The sequence below is a fragment of the Trichomycterus rosablanca genome, chromosome 2 (assembly GCF_030014385.1).
Source record: "Trichomycterus rosablanca isolate fTriRos1 chromosome 2, fTriRos1.hap1, whole genome shotgun sequence".
Taxonomy (NCBI): Eukaryota; Metazoa; Chordata; class Actinopteri; order Siluriformes; family Trichomycteridae; genus Trichomycterus; species Trichomycterus rosablanca.
Genome location: NC_085989.1, coordinates 34,847,680 through 34,862,941, shown reverse-complemented (window position 1 = coordinate 34,862,941; position 15,262 = coordinate 34,847,680). Strand labels below are relative to the sequence as shown.

The 15,262-nt window shown below is 39.6% G+C and overlaps 1 protein-coding gene across 2 annotated transcripts; it reads right to left on the bottom strand.

Annotated features, from left to right (window-relative positions):
* Positions 1-125: 125 nt before the first annotated feature.
* eppk1 (epiplakin 1) lies at positions 126-13,603 on the bottom strand. 2 transcript variants are annotated; one of them, XM_063014845.1, is made up of 3 exons: positions 13,563-13,603; positions 5,816-5,848; positions 126-5,132 (listed from the first exon to the last, which is right to left on the bottom strand). In XM_063014845.1, the coding sequence occupies exon 3, from the start codon at positions 5,048-5,050 to the stop codon at positions 221-223; it is 4,830 nt and encodes a 1,609-aa protein (XP_062870915.1). In that variant the 5' UTR covers positions 5,051-5,132; positions 5,816-5,848; positions 13,563-13,603; the 3' UTR covers positions 126-220. The 2 variants fall into 2 exon arrangements, with proteins under 2 accessions (XP_062870915.1, XP_062870914.1); XM_063014844.1 differs by lacking the exon at positions 13,563-13,603 and adding an exon at positions 8,909-8,968.
* Positions 13,604-15,262: the final 1,659 nt, after the last annotated feature.

Sequence of the window (15,262 nt, the reverse complement as noted above, 5' to 3'; positions counted from 1 at the left end):
CATGCTTTAAAATGGTAAACATTGGCAGTATAAACATTCATACCTACAAATAGGTAATTGGCAATACAGATATAGGACTTTTTAGTAGCAATGAATGAATGTAAAATGAAAAACAAGAAAATACATTTTTGTAATCCATACATGTTTTATTAGCATAGTGGTTTAGTCATCATTTAATTTTTTTTTTTATTGTTGAGTTATACAAAAACAAAGTGTTTTGCTATTTCTTTAAAAGAAGTAAACTAAGTCCAGTGTTTGGGTCTTTCACACATCTGTCGAGTAGCTGCAAGTAGGTGAGGTTTTCCTGGGTGTTGGGGTCAAAGAAGCCCTTGGTGTCATCACCTGAGTCTTGGAGGATCTGGTTCATCTCTTCATCAAAGTATCCTTTCTGGTAGGCCACCTCCACAGGAACACGGTGGCTGTTCACTGGATCAATGATGCCCCCAGTAGCAATCTGTGCTTCCAGAAGACGAATGCCATGATCTTTGACGATGAGATCCTTTTTCAAGGCTTGGAACAGCGAGATGATGTTTCCTGTGTGAGGGTCGGTGTATCCAGTAACGGCCTTCTCTGCAGAAAGCAGTTTGTTCTTCCATTCGGTCCCCACCACTCCCTTTTGCACTGCCTCTTCTACTGAGAGTTTTTTGTTATTTACTGGATCTGCTATAAATCCAATAGCAGCCTGAGCCTCTATTAAAATCAGAGATGTTCCAGGAGTCAGAAGGCCCCTGGATTTGGCTTCATAGATGCTCATGGTCTGTTTGGTGGACTGTACAAATACTCCTGCAATGCAGTCGGTTCCCTGCAGATACCTTTTTACTGAGGCCATTTTGCTTACATCATCCACTGTGACCTTCCCAGTGTTTAGGTTTTCAAAAAGGCTCTCGTCAATAATTTTATTTTTTAACAAGTCTGCAGCCGACACTTGTTTTTTGATGCCTTGGAAGAAAGAAGTTTTGGTTGTTGTTGTTGTTGTTTTGGTGGTGGTGCTCACACTGGACCCACTGACAGTTTTCTGCTGAATAATTGTTAGGACTTGCTCCAGTAAGCGTTCAACTGTGATGGTGCCAGACTTGAACTGCTGAACCAGATCCCTTTTCTTCTCCTCTGTAATGTATTCAGAGTGTAAGAGATCCCAGAGCGATACCACTTGTCCTTGAAATTTGCCTCCTGCTTTGTTAGTGGTAGTGGACTTGAGGATTGTCTTTGTTTTTTCATCTATGAAGAAGTAAAACTCTCCCTTTTTCACAAGCACAAGCAGGCACAGACCAGTGTTTGGGTCTTTCACACATCTGTCGAGTAGCTGCAAGTAGGTGAGGTTTTCCTGGGTGTTGGGGTCAAAGAAGCCTTTGGTGTCATCACCTGAGTCTTGGAGGATCTGGTTCATCTCTTCATCAAAGTATCCTTTCTGGTAGGCCACCTCCACAGGAACACGGTGGCTGTTCACTGGATCAATGATGCCCCCAGTAGCAATCTGTGCTTCCAGAAGACGAATGCCATGATCTTTGACGATGAGATCCTTTTTCAAGGCTTGGAACAGCGAGATGATGTTTCCTGTGTAAGGGTCGGTGTATCCAGTAACGGCCTTCTCTGCAGAAAGCAGTTTGTTCTTCCATTCGGTCCCCACCACTCCCTGTTGCACTGCCTCTTCTACTGAGAGTTTTTTGTTATTTACTGGATCTGCTATAAATCCAATAGCAGCCTGAGCCTCTATTAAAATCAGAGAGGTTCCTGGGGTCAGAAGGCCCCTGGATTTGGCTTCATAGATGCTCATGGTCTGTTTGGTGGACTGTACAAATACTCCTGCAATGCAGTCGGTTCCTTGCAGATACCTTTTTACTGAGGCCATTTTGCTTACATCATCCACTGTGACCTTCCCAGTGTTTAGGTTTTCAAAAAGGCTCTCGTCAATAATTTTATTTTTTAACAAGTCTGCAGCCGACACTTGTTTTTTGATGCCTTTGAAGAAAGAAGTTTTGGTTGTTGTTGTTGTTGTTTTGGTGGTGGTGCTCACACTGGACCCACTGACAGTTTTCTGCTGAATAATTGTTAGGACTTGCTCCAGTAAGCATTCAACTGTGATGGTGCCAGACTTGAACTGCTGAACCAGATCCCTTTTCTTCTCCTCTGTAATGTATTCAGAGTGTAAGAGATCCCAGAGCGATACCACTTGTCCTTGAAATTTGCCTCCTGCTTTGTTAGTGGTAGTGGACTTGAGGATTGTCTTTGTTTTTTCATCAATGAAGAAGTAAAACTCTCCCTTTTTCACAAGCACAAGCAGGCACAGACCAGTGTTTGGGTCTTTCACACATCTGTCGAGTAGCTGCAAGTAGGTGAGGTTTTCCTGGGTGTTGGGGTCAAAGAAGCCCTTGGTGTCATCACCTGAGTCTTGAAGGATCTGGTTCATCTCTTCATCAAAGTATCCTTTCTGGTAGGCCACCTCCACAGGAACACGGTGGCTGTTCACTGGATCAATGATGCCCCCAGTAGCAATCTGTGCTTCCAGAAGACGAATGCCATGATCTTTGACGATGAGATCCTTTTTCAAGGCTTGGAACAGTGAGATGATGTTTCCTGTGTAAGGGTCGGTGTATCCAGTAACGGCCTTCTCTGCAGAAAGCAGTTTGTTCTTCCATTCGGTCCCCACCACTCCCTGTTGCACTGCCTCTTCTACTGAGAGTTTTTTATTATTTATCGGATCTGCTATAAATCCAATAGCAGCCTGAGCCTCTAATAATACCAGAGAGGTTCCTGGGGTCAGGAGGCCCCTGGATTTGGCTTCATAGATGCTCATGGTCTGTTTGGTGGACTGTACAAATACTCCTGCAATGCAGTCGGTTCCCTGCAGATACCTTTTTACTGAGGCCATTTTGCTTACATCATCCACTGTGACCTTCCCAGTGTTTAGGTTTTCAAAAAGGCTCTCGTCAATAATTTTATTTTTTAACAAGTCTGCAGCCGACACTTGTTTTTTGATGCCTTTGAAGAAAGAAGTTTTGGTTGTTGTTGTTGTTGTTGTTTTGGTAGTGGTGCTCACACTGGACCCACTGACAGTTTTCTGCTGAATAATTGTTAGGACTTGCTCCAGTAAGCATTCAACTGTGATGGTGCCAGACTTGAACTGCTGAACCAGATCCCTTTTCTTCTCCTCTGTAATGTATTCAGAGTGTAAGAGATCCCAGAGCGATACCACTTGTCCTTGAAATTTGCCTCCTGCTTTGTTAGTGGTAGTGGACTTGAGGATTGTCTTTGTTTTTTCATCAATGAAGAAGTAAAACTCTCCCTTTTTCACAAGCACAAGCAGGCACAGACCAGTGTTTGGGTCTTTCACACATCTGTCGAGTAGCTGCAAGTAGGTGAGGTTTTCCTGGGTGTTGGGGTCAAAGAAGCCCTTGGTGTCATCACCTGAGTCTTGAAGGATCTGGTTCATCTCTTCATCAAAGTATCCTTTCTGGTAGGCCACCTCCACAGGAACACGGTGGCTGTTCACTGGATCAATGATGCCCCCAGTAGCAATCTGTGCTTCCAGAAGACGAATGCCATGATCTTTGACGATGAGATCCTTTTTCAAGGCTTGGAACAGTGAGATGATGTTTCCTGTGTAAGGGTCGGTGTATCCAGTAACGGCCTTCTCTGCAGAAAGCAGTTTGTTCTTCCATTCGGTCCCCACCACTCCCTGTTGCACTGCCTCTTCTACTGAGAGTTTTTTGTTATTTACTGGATCTGCTATAAATCCAATAGCAGCCTGAGCCTCTATTAAAATCAGAGATGTTCCAGGAGTCAGAAGGCCCCTGGATTTGGCTTCATAGATGCTCATGGTCTGTTTGGTGGACTGTACAAATACTCCTGCAATGCAGTCGGTTCCCTGCAGATACCTTTTTACTGAGGCCATTTTGCTTACATCATCCACTGTGACCTTCCCAGTGTTTAGGTTTTCAAAAAGGCTCTCGTCAATAATTTTATTTTTTAACAAATCCGCAGCCGTCACTTGTTTTTTGATGCCTTTGAAGAAAGAAGTTTTGGTTGTTGTTGTTGTTGTTTTGGTGGTGGTGCTCACACTGGACCCACTGACAGTTTTCTGCTGAATAATTGTTAGGACTTGCTCCAGTAAGCATTCAACTGTGATGGTGCCAGACTTGAACTGCTGAACCAGATCCCTTTTCTTCTCCTCTGTAATGTATTCAGAGTGTAAGAGATCCCAGAGCGATACCACTTGTCCTTGAAATTTGCCTCCTGCTTTGTTAGTGGTAGTGGACTTGAGGATTGTCTTTGTTTTTTCATCTATGAAGAAGTAAAACTCTCCCTTTTTCACAAGCACAAGCAGGCACAGACCAGTGTTTGGGTCTTTCACACATCTATCGAGTAGTTGCAAGTAGGTGAGGTTTTCCTGGGTGTTGGGGTCAAAGAAGCCCTTGGTGTCATCACCTGAGTCTTGGAGGATCTGGTTCAAATCTTCATCAAAGTATCCTTTCTGGTAGGCCACCTCCACAGGAACACGGTGGCTGTTCACTGGATCAATGATGCCCCCAGTAGCAATCTGTGCTTCCAGAAGACGAATGCCATGATCTTTGACGATGAGATCCTTTTTCAAGGCTTGGAACAGTGAGATGATGTTTCCTGTGTGAGGGTCGGTGTATCCAGTAACGGCCTTCTCTGCAGAAAGCAGTTTGTTCTTCCATTCAGTCCCCACCACCCCCTGTTGCACTGCCTCTTCTACTGAGAGTTTTTTGTTATTTATCGGATCTGCTATAAATCCAATAGCAGCCTGAGCCTCTAATAATACCAGAGAGGTTCCTGGGGTCAGAAGGCCCCTGGATTTGGCTTCATAGATGCTCATGGTCTGTTTGGTGGACTGTACAAATACTCCTGCAATGCAGTCGGTTCCCTGCAGATACCTTTTTACTGAGGCAATTTTGCTTACATCATCCACTGTGACCTTCCCAGTGTTTAGGTTTTCAAAAAGGCTCTCGTCAATAATTTTATTTTTTAACAAGTCTGCAGCCGACACTTGTTTTTTGATGCCTTTGAAGAAAGAAGTTTTGGTTGTCATTGTTTCGGTGGTGGTGGCAGTTTTCTGAGTTTGGTTATTTTCTTGAGTTGACTTTTTTCTGTAGTTCTTTTGCTGAATAAAACTAAATTAAGACAAGAATACAAGTGAGAACAGTAAACAGTATTATTTGCATTTAAATTGTTTAAAAAGCAAAAAATTTATAAAAAGAGGTTATAATGGAATATAAAATAAAATACGTACAATATGTAATAAAACTTTTCAACATGCTGAATATACCAATGTATTTTGCATTCTGCTACATCTGACATTTCTTAGTTAAACATAATTATAAATCAGTTGCTTAATTGCTTTTTATGTACAGATTTAAAATTTTACATGGGTTAAAAACAGAATGTCAGTAGTACATGACTGTGAAATGAGTTTGTTAATACTGTAATAAATGAAAATAATATTAAATGATATAGGTAAATATAAACCTTTAAACCATAATTGTTGTAATTATAACACTACAAGCTTGTTAATTAGGCATCTACAATAAAGATAATCATACAAAAGTCAAAGAGCTTTATTAGCTGTTAATTATCCCTTTAATGGTCTCACAAAAGCATGATAAAGCAAGTCAATGACAAAAATAATAAACGGTAAATGGCACATTAAATAGATGTTTTATGGCTTAATTATATGTTGATTATTTCTGGTAATATCTGTTGGTTATACATTCTTTTACAATGCACCTTCATTTAAGTAAACTCTTTGATTGACTTAAATGTACACAATATAATCGAAAAAAAGAATCCAACTTACATTACACCCTTATATGCTGTTCACATAGTTTCCCTGTAAAAAGAAAAACAAATGTTTGTATTTAAAGATAACATAACTGAAATGTTTTACTAAATATCAGTGAGAGAGCTGCTTAATATATTTTTAATGTTTAATGTGGATAATGTATGACAATGCTGAATAAAATGACCTATTTATTGTTTGATTTACCAGTTTTTATGTCATCACAGAAAAAGTGGCAGCCTAAGAAATCAAACAAGGGTCTGTTTAGGCATTTGATAAATGCCATGAAAATGTTTTCTCCTTACCCAATTTATCTTTGCTCATTCAATTGTTTCAGAATCGCCAACTAATTTTAAGATAGCATGAATAAAAAAAGAATGCATTTAAAAAAAAATTCTATTTATTGAAGATAGTTCTTTATGTTTGAATAACATTTTACTAAATAAAAATTTCGATCTGGACAAGGTGAAACATACAGCAATGTGTTTGAAGTACATTATTAATATGTACAAACCCTATCTTTAGAAAAGTTGGGACATTTTATAAAACACAGTAAAATAAAAAAATCTCTGATTTGTTCATTCTCTTTCATTTTTAACTAATAAAAGTAGAAAGAAAAGTTTTCTAGAGCCGCTCAGGTGGCGCAGCGATAAAGTACGCTAACACACCAGAGTTGGGGTTTCGAATACATCGAACCGAATCTCAGCTCTGCCTTTCCGACTGGGCTGGGCGGCAGCATGAACAACAATTGGCTGGTTTCCTCATAACTGGTGCAACTGCGGCCCCTGCTGGCTGACTGATGGCGCCTGCACAGGGCTGAGGAATAATGCTGATAGGGGTGTGGCCCTCCATACACAGTGCCCGTCAAGTGTATGAGCTCGACTCGTGCAGGTAAAAAATGCAGTCTGTACTGACTGTACGTGCCGGAGGGGGCATATGTCAGCTGAGAGGCGTCCTCAGTCAGCAGTGAAGGGTCAAATCAGTATAGAGGATGCAATCAGGGTAATTGGACAGGACTAGATTAGGGGGGATGGGGGGATGGGGGGGAGGAGAAAAGTTTTCTATTAATTGGCACTAATCAGCTTCACTGTATTTTGTAAAGACTGAGCCTTTGGTAAATCCTCCTTTTATACCCAATCATGATTCCATCACCTGACACCAGTTCACCTCCTTATTGTGAAACACTACCTTGAATATTCTATAAACTTTTCACTCTGTGCGAATTTAATGGTGTGTGTTGCAGGCATCAAATTCCAAATGTGTTTACATTTACAACAGTAAAAACACTGGATATCTTATCTTTCTACTTTTGTCAGTTACATAAAGATTTAAGAGAATTAACAAATCACAGATTCTTTATTTACTGCATTTTACACAGTGTCACAGCTTTTTCAGAAATGGGGTTTGCATGGCATAGTAAATCTACAGAGATTTCAGGATTTCACAGAACAGGAATAGGCCTCCCCTAACCTGTTAGCAACTGTTGTGGCCAAAACCCATGAATTTAATAAATAGCAGAAGGTGTCCCAGTACTCAATTTAATTTAAACAGCAATGGGCATTAGCCTTTTTAGACTGGGCATCTAAATACAGTTCTTATTAAACAATAGTCTTGCTGGACAAAAGGAAAACAAACTTCTCCTGGCAGAAGTCTTTGTTTAGCTAGATAAGGAAGTGGAAAGAATATGTACACCCTGAATTGTCCTAATTGCAGGTTTTGTTCTTTCATGTCCTGTTTGAGCTAAATAACATTCCTTCCTAATGATGCAAAGGCTTGTCTAATACCTGATGTGAATACAATGCAATACGGAAATGACACATTCCAGGACAAAGTTGATTAATGCATGGAAGACAGTTAAGGCAAGAGGTTATTAGGTGTGTCAGAGCTTAAGAAATTTAAAGGTGTTGTACATATTTGTAGAGAATTTATACAAAAGGCACTGCCTTCATTTTACACATAGAAGTTTTTTAAATATAATAAATATAATAAAACTGAGATCCACTCCTGAAAATCATTCCATAGTCTTAACATAGTGAAGCTCAAACTGCATAAACAAGTCTCAAACCTTTCTAATAACACAGTACAGAAAGTTGAAACAGTTACACAACAGAGTGTTCCATTAGGAATATTCATAAACATGAATAAGGAGCTTGGGTAGCACAACAATCTATTATGCTAGCCACCACCTTTGAGATCCAGGTCTGAATCTCAGCAGGTGCTGTCAGCTGGTTGGATGACTACACAGACATGATAGGTTATATCTGTGGGGATTTGTGTGGCCAAAGTTCTGCATCGGCTTGGCGCACTGTCTGGGGTGTTTTCCTGCCCTCACTGTGTCTCCAGGGAAACCCATAATAATGACTTTTAAAAAATGTTGACTTGGTAGTTGGGACTTAAATAAAATAAAACATTTCAATACCCCTATGTTTTACAGTGTTTTATTACACATGGGGTAATTTATCGTAGCCAATTCAACTTTCTGCATGTCTGTAAGAGGTGGGCGTAAACCTGGGGGTTTTGAAAAATCTGAAACTCCACACAGACATGACCAGAGGCAGGAATTTAACCTATGTTTTTAGGTCACTGGTGCTGCATAGTGCTCTTGTTACCTGCTGGGCCACTGTGTCAATCATAAAAATCTACACCAAAATGTACATACTGCAGCTTTAATATGTATATTTCTATTACTTAAAGTGCATGTACTGTTTTTTTTTGGCTAAAAACTACTAGTAATTTTTAGATCTTTTAGATTTTTTAACCATGAAATAAAATTTGCTGTTGATTCCTTTCTTTTTATTTAAGGTTCTACTCATACCCAAGGTATGTGTTATATTATATGGTTGCAGAGTAATTATAGGTCTAATTTAACCTATAATTTAAGCAGATAACATGCTTTATATTGGACCCATTTGCCAAGTCCAGGGAGTGGTTCATTTTTGTTTAAACAACCATCAGTGCATAAAATGCTGTTCATACACTACTGCCCTGCGTAAGGTTCAAATGTTGGCAATGTGTAAAACCATGTAATAGCTGTAAATCTTTAACTGTACACTTGCACTCTCAACTTTTAAACTTTGTCAGCCTGAATTAAATACAAAGAGCAATGCATACCTCTGTGTGTGGGAGTATAAGAAATCCACTTGAGTCAGAAATCAGGAAGAAATCTTTTCTCTGGTAGAAGCAGTTCGTCTCCTACACACTGACTCAGGATGAACAGTGTGTGCTCGCACAGATCGGTTTCAAGCGCTTATCTACTAGTGAACGGCTCCACCCTGTAAACACCCCTCTCTCTCTCTGAAACAAAGCAACTTGCCCATGGCTCAGTGTAGGAATGATTTCCCGTTTAGAATGTTAAAAAGTGAATGTTATTCTCCCCAGAGTTCAGCATAACATATATAAATTACTTTAACAACGTATGAAGCACCCGAACTACTTTTATGCTTCATTGTCTCAGATCGCACATTTCAAATACAGTACAAATTACAGCTTTTGTTACGTCTAAAAATCACATTTTTAAAACCTGTGTAATTTTTACAATTTTATAAACCCAAGTATGCAGTGTGTTATTTATTGATTTATTCATTCATTTATTAAAGAAACAATATTACAGAAAAAACTTCAGACACTGCTGGTGCTGGAAATGTAAAAATAATACAGTGGTACCTTGTAACTCAACGTCCCCTAAACTCAAAATCTTTGAAACTCAACGCCCTTCGTCAATAAATTTGTACCCTTAAACTCCACGTTTCCTTAAACTCAACATGAACATTTTTTAAAATTGAATTTCAAATTAATAACCAGCCACTTTGTTCAGCGCTCGGCTTGAGCGGCGCAGTAAAACGTCATGAGAAAGTGCCCATATAAGACGAATCTGCATTTGTGTGGAATGGTCAAATCCACTCTGAAAGCGTCCACGTGTATCTGTTTTTAGTTGTATTTTTCTTCTGTTTCACTTTAAACTTGTGTTATAGCTCGGGGTTCTGAGAAATTGTAAGAATGAATTTTTTTTCCGAGAGAGTCTGAAACACTTCTTTAAATCGTTAAAAAGCAGCACAAAAGCTAATGTGCCGTTTCTCATGTGAATGCGCCTTTACTGAATGGAGTACTGTATTCAAAAATCAAGCATCTATACAATTAAGAAGCTTAAGGAAACAATTAAGAAATTAAGGTAAAGTGCAGGTTATATTTTATTTTTTATTGATTTTAACTGTTTTCAATTGTATTTCAGTTTTATATTATATTTGTGTTACAACAATCCCAATATTTAATAATATATTAACAATATACATAAGCTTAAGATATATAAAGTTCCATGGGACCATGGAACGCATTAACATGTTACCTATACATCCTTATGGGAAAAAAATACCTTGAAACTTAACGCTTTTTAAACTCAACTCCACTCATTTTTCATTTTCAGCATTTAGCAGATGCTTTTATCCAAAGCGACTTACACAATGAGCAATTGGGGGTTAAGGGCCTTGCTCAGGGACCCAACAGTGGCAACTTGGCGGTGGTGGGGCTTGAACCGGCAACCTTCTGTTTACTAGTCCAGTACCTTAACCACTGAGCTATCACTGGCCCCCTGAGCTATCCACTCCCAGAACCAACTGACGTTGAGTTTGAGTTGAGGTGCAAGCCGTAGCCTAGTGGTTAGGGTACTGGACTAGTAATCAAAAGCTTGCAGGTTCAAGCCTCACCACTGCCAGGTTGCTGCTGTTGGGCCCTTGAGCAAGGCCCTTAAACCTCAATTGCTCAGATTGTATACTGTAACTGCACTGTAAAGGCGTCTGATAAATGCTGAAAATGTAAATGTAAAATAAGTTTCAAGGTACCACTGTAGTTCATAATGGTTTTGGATTTGGCACAACATTTTGGAGTATTACAATTTTGCTATAATATTTAAACACTTCTTTAAAATTAAAATTTACATTAACTTGCTAATTATTATTAACTTTGTGAATCAGCTGTTTACACTTACATCCCAAGGATAAACCTTTATTTTCCTTGTAAAGTTTGTCAGTATAGTAAAGATTGTTCACAGAACCAAGCCAAAATTAAGTCAAATGTTAGTCAGGGATTTATTTAAAGAAAATCCTGATCTGTCGAAGGATAGAAGACAATGTCACAGACATGCAAGACTGCCTGGGTTAGGCTGCACCCTAGACTTAGTCAATGGATCAGAAGTTACAGAAGCCAGAGGCTGTGGCTGTACGAATTGTTCATAAATCAATCAAGTCAAAAGTATGACACAAAAAGGGCTTTCGTGGAAGAAAAGAAGATGTGCTCAAAGAATTTGGCAAACTGTCACTAGCAATAATCCCCACCATGGTGTTATTATGTCTTGTGGTCTGATGAGTGAAATGAATGAAATAAATCTTTTATCATGAATTCTTAGTGCTATGTTACAAGCAGCAGGCAAATCAGCTGGCATAGACACGGGATTCACCACTCAAAGTCACTACACCCCCACTAATACTTTATTGAGTTTCAAAAAAATGAAAATTTTATTATATAAATGTGTTGAAAAGGATATTAATTAAACAGTAGACTGGCCAATTAAGGGAATTCATGCATAAGATTGAAGATCTTAATTCAGTCTGCAAGAAATCTTATCATGGAAAAGACGTTTGAGCATACTGACCCAAAGCACATAGTGACAAATATGAATAGTTATGTTATTTTAACCCACTCAGTGTCCTGTCTGATCTTAACCCAATGGTGTTGGATGGTCTGGAATGGAATAAGATCTACAAATTGCTTTGCACTATGATTTTAGAAATGTTGTAAAGATAAATAGGCTTAGTTGCTGTCTTATTACTAAAAAAAACTATATCGTCAATTTAAAACAAGTTCCAGGTTGTGACAGTTATTTATGTGAATAAGTCTTCTTCTTGTTCCTCAGCCTTTGTCCCGTTTTTCGGTTACGGGGTCGGCATTTCCGGCAGTTTTACGCCCTTCCTGACACAACCCTCCCTATTTATCCGGGCTTGGGACCGGCACTACAATGCACTGGTCTGTGCATCCCAGCGGCTAGGTAACTATGGGACAATTCAGTGTCTCCAATTAGCCTAGTGGCATGTCTTTGGACTGTGGGAGGAAACCGGAGCACCCGGAGGAAACCCATGCAGATACGGGGAGAACATGCAAACTCCACACAGAAAGGACCCGGACCGCCCCACCTTCTTGCTGTGAGGTGACGGTGCTACCCACTTAGCCACCGTGATTTATGTGAATAAGTCTTGAAGATTAAATGATTTTAAAGACACTGTAATCTACGGTGGCCGAGAAGTGCAAAACAAATTTACATTTCAGAAAACAAAATTACAAAAAAACAAAAACAACATTTACAATGAAAGCAAAAACAAATTTACAAGTGCTTGGGTACCCAGTGTTTGTAAATATGTTTTGGCATATGTAAAAGTGTTTCAGCACTTGTAAATTTGTTTTCGGCATATGTAATTTTGTTTTCTAAAATGTACATTTGTTTTGCACTTCTCGGCCGCACATTTCTGACGGAAAAGGTAGGGACAATAAACCGGAAGTGCGTGTTGCTTACCTGCTGTCAATCAAACTGTTTGTCAGCGGTAAAGTGAACGGAGTTTGTGATGGTGACGATAAACAAGGTTTTGTCTAGTTTGTGGAAATCATTTTATCCAGTTGACCCGCTATTGTTTTTCTTGTGGAAAGTTATTAGATAGTTTGTGCAGATGTTTAGACGTGGCGTGTGCATCTCTATCTACTGTCCGCTCTTCTAAACATCTAAGGAATTCCCACAAGGAAAACAAAAGCGAAATAATGAAAGTAATTAACACAAAATGGACAAAACATTGTTTATTAGGGACGGAACATCTGATACCGAGGCTTTAAAGCTTGTTTCACTTTTGTAACACTGGACTCAGTGTATCCGAGCTTATATTAAAGCAGCATGTGCGGGACTGATGAAGCTTTGGTGCTGTGTTTTATCCCACTTACTATATAAGAGACAATCAAACCAGGGTTACCCACCGTCCTGTAAAATACAGAATCCTTCTTTATTTGGAAACTAAACGCCGCGTTCAGTATTGAACTGATACAGGACGCTTTGTTCCGTATTTTTATCAATGGGAGACGTGATGTGTATAAAACAGAAGGAACTGCTGAATAAAAATAATAAATGTTAAACACCATAAATAAAACCTTTGTTCCCATGACTGTGTAAGGTGCCCCCCCCAGGTATTTTCAGCACAATCAGGAAAAACGTTTCAAAAGCTTAAATGAGGCTTCATCTGCACTCCGCCCACTGCGCTGCTCATACAGCGGTAGAGGTGGGCGATACCGGGAATTTTGGTATCGATCCGATACCAAGTAAATGCAGGGCCAGTATCGCCGATATCGATACCGATACCGATACTTTTTAATATTTAAGCTTCATAGATCCAAAGGATCCAAAAGACCTAGGATAGAATTTCGCCAAACATTGTACGTGACAACAAAATACTTTATTATCACAATCATTTTTGTTTAGAAACAATGGAACAGTAACACTGTGTGCACTTGCCTGTTGCTTTAATTCTATAAAATTCCCTGTTGTGGGATAATTAAAGCTTTATCTAATGTTATCTTATCTTAGATAACACTTTGCAATGGAATAAATGTACTAGGTTATTTCAATGTCTTAATTATATATATTTTTTTTTAGTTGGCTCCAGTAACATATGACTTAAGTAACATGCACTTTGAAAGTTAATATGAAGTGATGCTGAAGATGACCACTCTTATCTACCTGGATATTCTCTGCTGCTAGACTGAAAGGCCTCTGCCAGTGACTTCTGTCTCTGGGTCGAGGGTCTGGGTCTGTCGGGGCCAGGGAATGGGGCATGTCTCTCCTCTTTTCTCCGTTTCTGCAGCTCCGCGTTTTCTGCTGCATGGTTTTTCATGTGCTTGTACATGTTTGTTGTGTTTCCACTGTATTTAACAGCCCTGTTGCAACCTATACAGCTTGCTGTAGTTTCATTTTCTGCAATAAAATAAAGCCAAACGGCGCTTCTCTTCCTCTCAGACATTTCAATACTCCGGTGGTGTCTCTCTCCGTACTGTGACGTGTCGACTCGAGGAGAGCGCTGAGTGGGCGGGCCAGGCTGAGCCTACCTGCATGGCTGTTTGGCTGGCGCCGCTGAGCCACGTGACGGTGCAACAACAAAAGACGAGAGGGGGGTGCGCTGCTCCGTGCTGTGTGACGCAGCGCTACTCTTACAGACAGAGAGACTTTGATGAATCCGCGTGCGCAGCAGTCAGTGCGTGCGGGAGAGAAAAAAAGCTTGAGTATCGATCTTTTTACACGAGTATTGCTCAATATCAATACCAGCGTTGGTATCGATATTTGGATCGATCCGCCCACCTCTATACAGCGGTGTATTACACAGGTTATGCTGCTATAACCAGCGCACACACCGTTACTAAGAATAAAAGTGAACACTACTTAATATAATTAATTAAACAGCAGTTTCCTTCTGTTTTATACACATCACGTCTCCCATTGATAAAAATACGGAACAAAGCGTCCTGTATCAGTTCAATACTGAACGCGGCGTTTAGTCTCCAAATAAAGAAGGATTCTGTATTTACAGGACGGTGGGTAACCCTGGTTTGATTGTCTCTTATATAGTAAGTGGGATAAAACACAGCACCAAAGCTTCATCAGTCCCGCACATGCTGCTTTAATATAAGCTCCGATACACTGAGTCCAGTGTTACAAAAGTGAAACAAGCTTTAAAGCCTCGGTATCAGATGTTCCGTCCCTAATAAACAATGTTTTGTCCATTTTGTGTTAATTACTTTCATTATTTCGCTTTTGTTTTCCTTGTGGGAATTCCTTAGATGTTTAGAAGAGCGGACGGTAGATAGAGATGCACACGCCACGTCTAAACATCTGCACAAACTATCTAATAACTTTCCACAAGAAAAACAATAGCGGGTCAACTGGATAAAATGATTTCCACAAACTAGACAAAACCTTGTTTATCGTCACCATCACAAACTCCGTTTACTTTACCGCTGACAAACAGTTTGATTGACAGCAGGTAAGCAACACGCACTTCCGGTTTATTGTCCCTACCTTTTCCGTCAGAAATGTGCGGCCGAGAAGTGCAAAACAAATTTACATTTTAGAAACACTTTTACATATGCCAAAACAAATTTACAAACAGTGGGTACCCAAGCACTTGTAAATTTGTTTTTGCTTTCATTGTAAATGTTGTTTTTGTTTTTTTGTAATTTTGTTTTCTGAAATGTAAATTTGTTTTGCACTTCTCGGCCACCGTACTACTCAGGGTATTGTGCATAATTACTATATTCTACAGAGTTACTAGCTTGTAGATAGATGAGACCCTGGTGACAATCTGTATTTTACAGGAGAGGGGAATTCTGTAGAAAGTCTGTGGGGGTTAGATGGTTAAGGTCAACTGAAACTTTCTTTTTACTGAA

What these genes read in the sequence shown, in the direction of transcription:
- eppk1 (XM_063014845.1), bottom strand. Translation starts at nt 5,050, where the DNA reads ATGACAACCAAAACTTCTTTCTTCAAAGGCATCAAAAAACAAGTGTCG.